This window comes from Ipomoea nil, unplaced genomic scaffold (assembly GCF_001879475.1).
Source record: "Ipomoea nil cultivar Tokyo-kokei standard unplaced genomic scaffold, Asagao_1.1 scaffold1074, whole genome shotgun sequence".
In the NCBI taxonomy this organism is placed as follows: domain Eukaryota; kingdom Viridiplantae; phylum Streptophyta; class Magnoliopsida; order Solanales; family Convolvulaceae; genus Ipomoea; species Ipomoea nil.
The window spans coordinates 3191805-3205982 of NW_017617502.1; the positions used below are offsets into that span (position 1 = coordinate 3191805).

The 14178-nt window shown below is 34.2% G+C and overlaps 2 protein-coding genes across 2 annotated transcripts; both read right to left on the reverse strand.

The window, feature by feature from the left end:
* Nucleotides 1-2924: 2924 nt before the first annotated feature.
* On the reverse strand, nt 2925-4077 carry LOC109182638. Its single transcript, XM_019332787.1, has 2 exons — nt 3802-4077; nt 2925-3758 (listed from the first exon to the last, which is right to left on the reverse strand). Exons 1-2 carry the CDS (start codon nt 4075-4077, stop codon nt 2925-2927), a joined length of 1110 nt encoding a protein of 369 aa, XP_019188332.1.
* Nucleotides 4078-11893: 7816 nt separating this feature from the next.
* On the reverse strand, nt 11894-12789 carry LOC109182665. Its single transcript, XM_019332815.1, has 2 exons — nt 12615-12789; nt 11894-12506 (listed from the first exon to the last, which is right to left on the reverse strand). The coding sequence occupies exons 1-2, from the start codon at nt 12620-12622 to the stop codon at nt 11930-11932; spliced, it is 585 nt and encodes a 194-aa protein (XP_019188360.1). The 5' UTR covers nt 12623-12789; the 3' UTR covers nt 11894-11929.
* Nucleotides 12790-14178: the final 1389 nt, after the last annotated feature.

The window sequence follows — 14178 nt, forward strand, 5'->3', positions numbered from 1 at the left end:
ATCAAAAGAGTGTTTAATTTATACAATTAAGTCTTGTTATAAGCATCTTACTATGGTGGGTGCTGATGATCGCCCATAGACAAAAATAAGGAATTTACACGTCCCACCGAAGGTGAAGAACTTTTGTTGGCAGCTAGCATCATCATCTTATCTTCCAACAAGAGCCATGTTGTTTTTGGAAAGTTGGAAGAGTGCAAATGAAACTAGTAATAGTCCTACTACTACACGATGGATCAAGCCTCAGCATGGGAGTATAAAAATGAATAATGATATATGCTGCGATAAGCCAAGGAAACAATGTGATGGGGTTTGATTGGGTCCTACGAGATGATAAAGGAAATTTCCTAGCAGCCAAGAACACATTAATGCCTGGAATTATTTGGTCACGGAAGCTGAGGCCTTTAGTTTTCGAGAGGCCCTAAGCTGGTTAAAGGATACAGGTATATATGGAAAGTGTGGATGTGGAAATGGACTCGCAAGTTGTTTCTAATGCATGCATGCCATTCGTTGTTCCAGAAAACAACCAAGTTTCAAGCCCTGCTTCAGCCCAAGTTGAAGTCACTAAGAATGGAGTGAGAATATGCTATGGACCACCTCCTCCCAAGAAAAAACAAAAATAAATGAAAGGGAAAGTTAGAACAAGTTGACTTCCAAGACCTCCAATTAAGAAGTATTGCACCATATCTTCTACCAATTAATGTTAGGCAGTTTTTTTTTTTTTGGTCAAACTATTATTATTAGGAATGTTTTGGTGTTGGTGAATATGCCAAAATGTAATTCTGTTCTTTTTGTCAAGTTGAATTTGAATTGCTTTTGTATTGCTAATATTTGGCAAGTTGAAGCCCCAATCCAGACTATGGTTTTTTTTTTTTTTTTTTTTTTTTAAATTTTATGTGCAATAATGTGTTGTTCTATTTTTGGTTAATTATCAGGAAGTAAGCCATTTCATTGAAAGGTTTATTTGCAATGTTTTTGGTCAATTTCCAGTACATAATTTTCAGCCATTTCATATGCATTTTCAATCAATTTTTAGCCATTTCATCTGGCAAGTGCATATATACCACTACTACATAGCCACTGCATTCATAATGGTTAATTCCACTACATACACAGCTACTGCATTCATAATCTTCAATTCCAGCCCAGAATGTTCATATTTTTAGTCAATTACCAAGGAAGTCATTTCATTGAATGCAAAATATATTCCAGTACATAATGTTCATACACAGCCACTGCAAAATATTTTTGCTTCCATTTCCTCACATTAATTGATCCAAAGGTATAGAATCAGATGATGCATCCATACCACGACTCAAGAACCAACCACTAAGAACAACTATAATTACCAACATTACAACTTTAAATCGCCAACTCTTAAACCAATAGTTATCCATTGTCCTTGCACCATTCCCAGCCAATTTAAGCCTCACTTGCAATGACTTCAACTCTTCATCTTGTTTATTCAACCTCTTAAGCAGCCCTGGAATGATCTTCTTTGACCTCTCACACATCGGAGGGTCGAACCATTGTATGAACCCACATCCTCTACTCATCTATTATAATACAATTGGAATATCAATTTCAAAAATAAAAAATAAAAAAAAAATAAAAAAAAAAATAATAATAATAATAATAATAAATCAAAGGAAAATCTGGTAACAAACTTACTCCATTGCCTGGACATAGCCAAAACCTTCGCCCAAGGTTTTCATTTGTCCATGAAGTGATTAACTTCAATTGTTGTCCACATCTACATTCACCCATTGGAGTTGCCTCGCCATTATCGATACTCTCTCTTTCTCTTTGGAAGTTTGAAGCCATTATGTTTTCCTTCAAAATAAACTTTGCTTATTTGGAGAAGAAGATGGCAAGATGAAATTAATGATCAAGACAAGAAAAATGAGGAAAGGACTGAAGGAGATGAAGAACCAGATGAATATGTTGAGGAAGATGAAGATTGAGGGAAAAAAAAGCATAGATATAAATTTAGGTCATTAGTTTAGGTAAATGAAAAGACCATTATACCCCTGTGTAAAAAGTAGAAAAAAAAATTTCCGGTGAAAAATTGATGGAGAGTTCGCCGAAAGGACTATTTTTGCTAAGAAATCAATACTCATGGACCAAATATGCAAGTTTTGAAAGTTATGGATTCAAAATGTTAGTGTCATAACTCATAATAGTCGTAGGACCAAAACTGCAAAAAACTCTATGTATATACTTATTTCTTCCCCAAATATATATATACTTATTTCTTCTCCCAACCATAGCTGAGTTATACATTATGTATATACTTATTTCTTCCCCCAATATATATACTTATATAGTCTCCCACTTTATATATATATATTTTAAGTAGTATTGACTTTATTACAAGTAATATCTATTTTATATTTTCTCTATCTATTGCAGTTCAAAAAGTGAATACTCCACCTCCAAAGTTCAATCTTGTGACCTTCCCTCAAGAAAAGCTATAGAGGTGTCATCTAAACACAAAGTGTTTGGCCCCACTTTATATATACTTATTTGTTCTCCAAGTATGGTTGTTATTCCAATTTATTAATAACCCTAACTGTTATTAGGAGTAAATTAATTTGAAGAGATTGAGATTCAATTCTCCTTACTTACGACCTCCCAGTAACTTATGATTATTTTTCATTTTACCTTATTTTCAATCCTTAATCAACATAGATGGGCAGATAAAATTGTCCTACATGTTTATAGAAACCATTATTTTCATGTGATCCTAATTCTCTCTATATATAAATAGTTGAGTTTATTAAAAAAAAAAAAAAAAGAATTCATCACCCGTTATATTTGGACAAATTACTAAAACATAGAAAGCAATCTCAATCAAGAACCAAAGATTTGATCTTGAATGTCATATACAACAACAATGGTCATTATATTTGCAATAGAAATCAAAATCAGTTGTACCCATTATGGAAATCAAGAAGTTTATTTGCATAGGAAACACGTACCTTGTATGATGGCCCAAAAGCAATACCAGTCAGTCTGACCTGATCTTCCCCCGGGCGATTCTTCATCAACTCATCCAGCTTTACCTCAACTATTTGCTGTGTAGCATCATTCCTACCACACTTCCCCGTCAACCTCAATGCACTTTCAGCTGCTCCCGGGAGTTCTTGTGAAGAAGCATTAGAGCCATCAACCCAATTATGCTCAAACTGTCCATAATCACCACAACCGGAAGCATAGTTTGAATACTGTTCCCCGTTCGGTCCAACCCAATTAGAATACTGGCCATCACCATTGCCATATCCAGTATAACCTCGGTAGTTGGGATAACTCTCACCCTCGGTACCCCATTGCTGATATCCACCAACATGATCCACATATTCGGATTGATACCCTCCAGAGGATCTCACTGTTGATCCTTGAACAGATTGGGCTTCATTAGAAGCAGCAGGCACATTGGCTTCAAGAATGGACCTTCTACTAGTGCCAGAACCAAGGGGCAAAGCTCCCAATGTACCCGAACTCTTTCGCACAGGCAAGCTTGATAAGAAACTCTTCACAGATTGGGCTTCATTAGAGTCAGAAGAAGCAGGCACATTGGCTTCAAGAATGGACCTTCTACTAGTGCCAGAACCAAGGGGCAAAGCTCCCAATGTACCTGAGTTCTTTGGCACGGGCAAGCTCAATAAGAAACTCTCCACAGACAGAGCCTGCAAAGCAGGTTCGGATCCTTTTCTTCGTTTTTCTTTCTCCTCATCATCATCATCATCAACAATACTATCCTTAATCCCGGAAAAAAATGACTGGCGGCTTAAATTGAACAACCTTTTTGGGTTTAGGTTCCGAGGAAGCGAAGGGAGTCGGGAGGTTTAAGGGGTCTGCTCGGAATGCCTTGGGAGCAGGAAGTGAAGAAAGCATAGAGGAAGATGATTTTGGTGGCGGAAGAGAAAACACGGAGGAAGGCTTATTGGCAACAGATAAAATATGGTCGTCGTCGTCGGAGTTACCTAAAGGTGCGAAATTGGAGGGTTGGTGATTCCGCTGTTGCGATTCTTCTTCTTCGTCTGAAGAGGCATAGTTGGTGGCGAGCAAAGAGTCCATTGGCGATCAACGAGGGATAGGAATAGGGGGATTTGGATTTGCAGAAGCGCCCACCAAGGTGGGGTTAGGGTTTGAGATACGGAATTACGAATTGCGACGACGTATTGTTCCTCTAAAGTCTAAACCAGCTTTACTACTCGGGAGAAGCAAGTGGCGAAAGTGAAGAGAGAGAGTTCTCATGTGTTGTCATATATTAGAGTTAATTCCATTTTTGGTCCTAGACTTATTAGGGTATTGACATTTTTCATCCTCCATAATAAAAATTGTCAGTTAGTAGCCACTCTTATTGTGATAATGCCACTTTTGGTCCTCCGTCTAATTTTCCGTCAGTTGACCGTCTAAATGAGGAGTATTTCTGTCATTCCATATTATATTCTTCTCAGCGTTTAATTAGAGCTCTCCCTCCTCTCAACTGCTTGAAAGAAATGATGGCAAACCCAACCCGGTCACTAGGCCTTTGCTTCGATGTTTCAATTACAGATTTTCCAAAAAAAAAAAAAAATGATTCAATTACAGAGTAAGTGAAGTAGCTCTCATTCTCGTTGTCGACGATGTTGAAATTGAAAGCGAGACTTTGTTTCGACGTGCATAAAATTCCAGATCCGAATTTGGGCCCGTCATTCCAGTATTCCTCTGTGTTGTTCCACAATTGGAACGACGTGTTGCTGTCGTTGTCGATAGAATAGAGCATGGTGATGGATCGTCAGGAGTTTTTGAGGACGTGAGGAGTTGTTTGGGTTTGGTGCACTTGTTGTATCCGAACTTAGAACCGGACAGAAATGTGTCTGTTGGGTGTTCGACGGTTTGCCAAAATGGGGTTTTCGAACAGATGCGAGAAATCATCTCAAAATTGAACAAGTGAATTGGTAGATTAGGCAATTGAATTCATACCAAAGCTAATGGCGAGTCCCTGTTGGTTCAACACTATCATCCTCATCAATTATCAAGGCAAAATTGAATATAGGCAAAGTCATCCAAGCTACAACCAGCAGCAACACAATTCAACACAATTCGAAGCACAAAGCCATACCTGTCTGAATCAGTTTGTTCAACACTATCATCCTCATCAACAGAATTGCCATTAATTGTTGTCGCATGTCGAATTCTGTTCAAATCATCAGGAACAAGTCCCACAAGTGCCCGATCTTGTCCACCAAACTGCCCATGCACCCTGTTCTGCCTGCCTTGGTCACCATTTCCATTCTCTTGCCCACTATTATCCTCAGGTCTAGGCAATAAGAACTAAAGTAAGCCAAGAGACCAACCCACAGTAGTAAACCAATATCGGAGAAGAGACATGATAACCTCTCCTCTGTCTCCACCAAATTCGCCCATTCTGATGCTGAAATTCGCACAATAGGCCGATAATCCTTTGAGATTTCATTCGGATTACCAGTTCTGGCTAACCAATCTGCTCGAACTTGCTTCGGACTCCCCGATCTGGCATACGCACGAGAATCTGCTTCCTCTCACCTCTGAAATAGACTTCTGGAAATCGCATGCAATCTGTTGGTAGATCTCCCAATAGATCATCAGTCTGAGCTTCTGGATGCTCCCTTGCGATTATTTCTGTCAAATTTCGGTTTTTCAGCGACGTAATCGACCGGCGCCGCGGCCGTGGTGAATGTTTCTCTGGGCGTTAAGGAAATGAACGAATTTTCCTTGCTTTAGCTTGAATGTTTGATTGGTGAAAAGATAGAAACATTGATTGTGCAGAGGAATGGGGGGAGTCTACGCAACCTATGAACATAGCTGAAGGTTGCCATGAGAGGAGCTCGGGGGTTCAAAATCACACTCAAGTCAATGAAATCTTTTGAGCACCAGATAAAAAGACAGCTTTGCCCTTCAATTAGACGGTGAAGAGATGGATTCAGTGACGGAGGACCAAAAGTGTCCAACGACTAATAACAGTGGCTACTAATTGGCAATTTTTATTATGGAGGATGAAAAGTGGCAATGCCCCCATAAGTCTAGGACCAAAAATGGCATTAACTCTCATATATTATCTTAAATTGTCATAGAATAGAGAATACAAAGCCGCCCTATAAATAGGAGATAGAAGACTACGAATAGGAAACAAGATTCCATATACTCTACTTTCCTAAATTCCTAAGACTGCCTAATCTATAGAGATTCTATATATCAAATATATATTCTATATTCCATAACAGATACCAACCATACTTGGGTTATATATTAGAGTTAATTCCACCGGAGGTCCTTGTCTTTGGTGGCAATTCCAAATTTAGTCTCAAATTATTGTTTTTACCATTTAATATTTCAGATTATTAATTTTTGGACACTTTTAGTCCTTTTTATATTTTTAGTAACGACATTTTTATCTCTTCATATTTTTCTTTTGTTATTTTTTCGGTTTCAACCGGTTTAATTGGTTTAAGATTTTACTAAAACCGGTTGAAAAATAAGGTTACTAAAAATCAAAGGTTACCTAAATTTTTAAACTAATTAAACCAGAAAAATAACAAAATAAAAATATAAAAAGACAAAAATACCCTTACTAAAAATAGAAAAAGTCATGATAAGGACTAAAAGTGTCCAAAAAATAATAGTCTAGGATGTTAAATGACAATAACGATAGTCTGTGACTAAATTTAGAATTATCACCAAAGACAATGGACCTCTGGTGGAATTAACTCTATATATTATGTACTAGTAAGTTTCTCGTGCGATGCACAGACTATTATTAATTTAATAAATGAGCAAATTACATTTTTTGTTCTATGACTATAGTGGGCGTGTTTATTTCGCTCCATGACTTTTAAAACTAACAATTTAGTCTTTTAACTATGCTTTTTTTTTAGCAGATTTGGTCCTTCCGGCCAAATTACCGGTGGAAATTGGCCGGAAAAATTTAAACATTTTTTAATTTTTATTCATGAGGGCAAAATAGTCTTTTATGTAAGCTGTTTCTTCTTCTTCTTCGCGTTCATGAGCTACGGTTAACAGTTGAATCTGCTTTCAAGAAAGAACAACTCCAAGAATTGAAGCCCCACGTTTAGAAGCAAGATATGATTTTTATCCTCGTCTTTTTTTTCATGTCTATTGCGCATTGCTGGATTCATCTTCCCCAGATCGCACGATATAAAGCTCTATAAAAAATCTAAACTCCTAGAAATATTCTTCTCCATATTCTAGTCACAACCATCCTCCCAATTCCATCCACGACCAAAATATAATTGTAGTATTGGTTGTGATCCTGTGGATGATGGTTTATTTATAGTATTGAAGTAGGTGTAGATGTTCATGTAAATATTGATTCTGAATTTTAAATTTATCTCCAATCAATTAATGTTATAAACATAACATAATTATTGCAATGTTAATTCTCAATTATGCATCAACAATTATTTCTCAAATTAATTTTGTGAATTACTCTCCTATCCACTAAAATCTTTTTGCTTATTGTTCACTTTGATTTTCTTTTCATCTTTATTTAATTATTTATGATGATTATGATTAGAGAAATTGTTTCCCTAATCATTTTACTTTAATATATATAGAGATAGAAGTTTTTCCCTCATCATTTTGCTTTAATATATATAGAGATAGAGATATAATATACTCCGTATAATATATAATATATGCAATATTTTATAAATTAATGATATAGACATGTTATGTTGACTAATTTAATAATTATGTTGATGTTAATTTGATTTATAATTAAAATTATATGAATTTATAAATTAATGTGAATACAATAAATGTTTCACACTTTGGAGGAAAAATTTGTTCCCTAATCATTTTGCTTTAATATATATAGAGATAGAGATATAGAGATAGAGATATAGAGATAGAAATATACTAGATTGGGATCATCAAGTGCAAAAGACTCCCCATGTGAAAAATGGGCACAAATCTTAGCTATTAAATTCATCAAGATCTATTGTTCTTAAAAAAAAAAAAAAATTACACTTCGAATTAACAAATAGTGTGCACTTGAAAGCACAAAAACATGCACTTGAAGCAGAAAAATGTGCACTTGAAGACCAAAATTCTGCACTCAAAGGCACAAAGATGTGTAATCGAGGCAATTTATGGTACCAAAAAGGGAAGTTATTTAACTTAAGTATTATTAAAGCAATTACCCATACAAATCGTTTGTAAATCTCACAAATTTCATTAGAAATTTAGTTATACATTGTTGCAAAGAAGACAAAAGACATGATAAACAAGACTCATAATAATGCACTTGAAGGCAAAAAAATGTGCACTTAAGTCACAAAATTATGCACTCGAAGGTTAAAATTTTGCACTCAAAGGCACAAAGATGTGAAATCGAAGCAATTATGCTATCAAAAAGGGATTTATTCAATTTAAGTGTTATTGAAGCAATTACATATACAAACCGTTTGTAAATTACATAAATTTCATTAGAAATTTAGTTATACATTATTAAAAAGAATTCAAATGATATAATAAACATTGACCCATAATTATATACTTGAAAGCACAAAAATGTGCACTTGAAGGCACATAAATGTACACTCGAAGGCTAGATTTATGTACTGAAAGGCATAAAGATGTAAACTTAAAGGGAAAACTATGTTATGAGACAGAACATATGCACTTGAAGAAAATAAAATGTGCACTTGAAGAAGAAAATATGTGCACTCGAAGACAAAGACCATTTGAACTTGCTTCGAGTTATTTAACATAATGCCACCACATTTTTTTTAATTATCCTCATTATTGACTGTTGATTTGAATGTGATCAACGAATGAGATCAAACCTTATTTTTTACCTAAACAATACTTCCCATTTAATCCGATTTTTGTATATACTTATATCTTCCCCCACTTTATATATATATATATATATATATATATATATATATATATATATATATATATATATATATATATATATATATATATATATACACGCATTCAAAAAAAATATATATATATATATACTTTTTTTAAAGTACTATTGAACTCTATTACAAGTAGTATTTGTTCTATACTTTCTCTATCTATTAACTGTTGCATTCCAAAAAGTTAATACCCCAAGTCCCCAACTCAAGAGTTCGATCCCGTAACATTCCCTCAAAGAGAATCACATATGTCATCTGAGCACAAAGTATTTAGCTCCACTTTATATATACTTATTTGTTCTCAGGTATGGTTGTTATTCCAATTTATTAATAACTCTTAACTGTTATTAGGAGTTAATTAATTTGAAGAGATTGAGATTCAATTCTCCTTACTTATGATGAGGGCCGTTCCAATAAAAATTGGGGCCTGTGCAATATCATAATTTGGGTCCTTTTTTTTTTATAAGTAATTTCTATATATAAATAATAGTTACACTGTTCAAAAAGTTGTATCAACATATAAAAATTGCATAAAAAATACATCTAAAATTTTATTTAAAAAGTGACACGCGTCGTGCACATTTAGACGCAAAATCATCTACCAAACTTTTGATATCAACTTCTTCCAAAAGCTCATTTTCAATAGAGATTAAAGTTAATCCGTTGAGTCTCTCTTGCAACATACTTGATCGTAAGTAAGATTTCAACAATTTCAACTTCGAAAAACTTCTTTTTGCAGAGGCAACAGTAATTGGGATAGTCAATAATATTCGATATGCAATAGTAGCATTTGGAAAACAACCCATCTGTTTCAATGAATTCAATATACTCAGTGCACCTATCTTTTCTTTTGATAAAATCTCTCTAAGCAATTTTAGCTCCAAATACAATTCATTTCCATCAATATCACCATACTGATCATCTCTCTTAAAAGCTACTTCTAAACAAGTGCAACAAGACTTCAAATTGATATCAGTCGTCGATTGTAACTTGTTAGAACTAAACAAAAAAAAAAAAAACAAAAGTTCCTTCATATACTTCATATTGCTCAAACCTCTGGGTCAATGAAATAATAGCTTGATCTACAATGTATAAAAAATAATGAACCCTAAAAGATTCTTCGGGTAATAATGAAGTGTCATCAACACTCTCATCAAATTGTCTTTTTTTACGAATTTTTCGCTTTTGAGGAAACACTGACTCAATTTCTAATTCATTGGCAATTTCCTTTGCACTATCCATGGCACTATAAAAACCATTTTCTCTATAATTCTTGAAGAAAGAAACTAACCTTTTAATTTGATTAATAGCAACATCAAGAAGCATATCTTTTGTTTGTAATTGCTTGCTAACTAAATTAACCGCATATAAGATTTCAAGCCAAATGACTGTCGCTGGCAAAAATTCAAAGTTACTAAGCTCATTTGTAGCTAAAGATCTTGCCTCACTTTGAATTTTAGAATCACTATCTGTATCTGTCACTTGAAGTAGGGCTTCTCGAATATCACTGACTTAATATCTAATTGCTTTGACACTTTCCACGCGACTTTCCCATCGAGTAGATGACAATGGCTTAAGAGTTAGATTTATTATATTACTTTTCAAGATATGCCACCTCTTTGTGGAATTAGCAAATATTGTGTAAATACGTTGCACTACTCCAAAGAAATCTCTTGCTTTCCCACAACTGTTTGCAACGTCACATAAAGTCAAGTTAAGACTATGACTACCACAAGGAGTATAAAATGCTCTACGATTTACATCTAAGAGTCTTTGTTTACACCTTGAGATGCTCTACGATTTACCACAAGGAGTATAAAATGTCTTTAATTTCTTATACTCTGAACATGCTATTGCCTAATTGAGATTTGAGAATTTGTTAATTGAGATTTCGGATTAGGAAATTTAATTGCCGAATTGCAGTTTTGGTAATGTCCTTATAGTCTGACCTAATTGTCCTTATATATATAGATACCTTTTTTTTTTTTTTTTAGGTTTTTTAAAGCAATTTGGGCTCAATTTTCTTTTTATAAAATAAATACTATTATTATTACTATATATACCTATAATTTTATTTTTAAAATATGAGGCCCTCAAAAATTGGGGGACCCCGATTGCTCATGTTAAACATGCTCAGAACCGGTCCTGCTTATGACCTCCCACTAACTTGTGATTATTTTTCATTTTACCTTATTTTCAATCCTTAATCAACATAGATGGGCAGATAAAATTATCCTACATGTTTTATAGAAACTATTATTTTCATGTGATCCTAATTCTCTCTATATTTAAATAGTTGAGTTTATTAAAAGAAAAAAATCATCACCCTTTATATTTGGACAAATTAATATTTAAGAACTAAATATAAAAATAACAAGAAAAATCTATGGTGCCAATCAACATCTTTGCTCTTGCACTAGATACAACCCAAAAAGTTTAGCGAATTGTATAAATTGCAATAGGTACATTCGCCCTGTTTGGTAAAATGGTTGTTAGCTGATTCTGTTAATTAGAATGTATAAATAGTTGATAATATTAGCTGATTGTAGAAAAGTGTTTGGTAAATTAGCTATTAGCTGATAGCTGTTTGGTGTAATTTATTTTCTCAAAAAGCTAATTGAAAAAGTTGCTTGGAGTAGCCTTTTGGAGTTGCAAAAAGCTAATTAACCAAACATTTATATTGATATTTTAACTAAATCAAACAATTAATAGTGGTCAAATAAGCCAAAATTGGCCTATAAGCCAATTTTTTACCAAACAGGGCCATTGTGGGTGTTTTGAACATATAATCATTAATGTGCAATTCAACTATAAGCTTAGGCTTTTAATTGAGATGAAGCACATATTTTAATTTGATATCAAAATCAGACCAAAGGTCATGTTTGAATCTCAGAAGTAATATTCTAATAAAAATGAACTAAAAGTGGACTATCACAAATTAAAAATGGAATTAACTCTATTGTTAATAATATAGGAGAGGAGAATAAAAGAGTTGCAATATTTTTGGGTTGAATTCATTGCAGAAAAGCATACACAGCAGTGGAAATATAAACAAGGAGCCCAGAAGTGGCAAGAACAACCAAGACCGAGACAGAACGAACCGCAGATTTACTGCCACAAGACAACATCCCCAGCCTGATCTCTATCACATTCGCCATAGAAAGCATCAAGAACAAGCACCCCATCACAGACCCCGCCGCAGAAGCCATCATCCCAAGCCTCAAGACCTTGGAGTTGACGTGTGCCCTGAAGGCCTCATCGACATCTTTGCTGTTCAAAAGATTAATGGCGAGTTTGAGGCCCTGGGCCACCAGGGAAGAGAAAAGGAAGAAGCTAAAAGACACGACCTCAAAGACCAGAAGCTTCTTCACCACGTCGATGCCGGCGTCGCAGGCCGTCCTCTCCTCCAGGCTTCTCTGCCCGGGAACAGTGAGAGATAGGCCCACAAAGACGGCGACTGTGAAGAGCGAGTTCACGTTCACCAGCCCGTCCAGCGCCGTCACGTGGACGCTAGTGGTGGTTTCCGACCCAAACGACGGCGGCGGGGCCACCGAGGAGGAGGAGACTCTTCTGGGATAATATGTCTCAGATCTGTCAAAAGTAAATATGAGATTTATTTTTAATTTGTTGAAAAAGAGCAAATAAACAGATTGAAATTCAGATGAGAATGAAGAAAAGGGCAGTGGAGAATTATATTACTCTTCCATGATACCAAGTTGGATTCTTGATGGTGACCTCTGATCTCTCGTTGATGAGTTGAGCTGAGTTGAATTGGTACGTTATTTATGGTTGGAGATTATTGTTATTATGCTCCCATTTACCTGCATTTTAAAGGGAAAGGTTACTAGTTTAGGTATAGAAAATGGAAAACGTAGAGCACCAAGCCTTTTCAGCTTTTCGCTTTAAACTTTAGCTTTTTTTTGTGGGTTTAGGATTCTAATGAGAGGGAGTGAGGGATACGAAAACAACCCAATTTTTGCACCGTACTCTTATTTTTTATTCTCAATTTTTACACACACAAAATCTTGATATTTTATATTGTTTGGTTGGATGAAAAATATTTTCCTAAAAGTGAAGGAAAATGATGTGTTATGTTGTTTGAAAAATATTTTTCAATGGAAAAAGTTTTCCTTAAGGATGAGGAAAACCAATTCCTAGCTCATCCTAAGTATTTTATTTTCTATGGAAAAAGTTTTTCATAAAAAATTAATATGACAATTTTACCCTCACTATTCTTTATTAATTATTCTTATTTTTTTTGAAAGGAATTACTCTTATTATTATTATATTATTATTGTTGTGTAGGGTTATATTTGTCATTATACTCATTATTTCTTACCATTCCAAACTCAACCAAACAATGAAATTCATATTCCCAACAATTTATTTTCCACCAACCAAACAATGTAATCTATTTTCTTGAAGTTTATTTTTTTGTGAAAGTTCAATTTCATTTCCCTTCAAATATTTTCTAGCGAACCAAACGAGTTGACATTTATATCGGAGTTAATTACCAAAATGGTCCCTTGACTATAGCGAAATTACTAATTTGGTTCTTGACTATTTTTTTTAACTAATTAAGTCCCTCAACTTTAAAAATCTTAACTAATTTGGTCCTCCATTTGTTTGACCGTTAGTCAACCGTTAACTTGGTTGACTTAACCAAGTTAACAGTTGACTAACGGTCAAACAATCGGAGGACCAAATCGATTAAGATTTTTAAAGTTGAGGGACTTAATTGGTCAAAAAAATAATCAAGGACTAAATTGCTAATTTTGCTATAGTCAAGGACCATTTCGATAATTAACTCTTCATATTGTGACACATGAAAAAATTAGCCTATCAATATCTGCCAAATGAGGGAGTAAAAATGTAAGGAATAATATTTACAACTACATGTAGTCAAACTCTTTTTGCACTCATCCTTGGAATGGCAAGAGCAAGATTTAGATTTCTGAAATTTACTTGTTTTCCGTGGTATGTTAAAGAAAAAGAATCAAATTTTCAAGAAAATCTTCTAGTAAAAGTACATCTTTTTTTTTTCTCTCTCAATTATAAGATAATAACCAATTTATCTTATATGTTATATGCATCACTACTTCTAATGCTAACCTCATCCCCGAAAAAATGGAATTTGCAAAATGATGTGATTATATAAGTGAACAATAATTTTTTTTAATTTTTATTTTTATTTTTGTTGTTGTTGTTTATGTATATTCCACGCTTGCAAAGTATAAAAAAACAATCCCATGGAAACATATGG

Bases quoted from the DNA above. Each gene is read 5' to 3' on its own strand.
- LOC109182638 (XM_019332787.1), bottom strand. From the start codon at position 4,077: ATGGACTCTTTGCTCGCCACCAACTATGCCTCTTCAGACGAAGAAGAA. The intron at 3,759-3,801 runs GTTGTTCAATTT...TCCGGGATTAAG, and splicing joins CGGAACCTAAACCCAAAAAG to GATAGTATTGTTGATGATGA.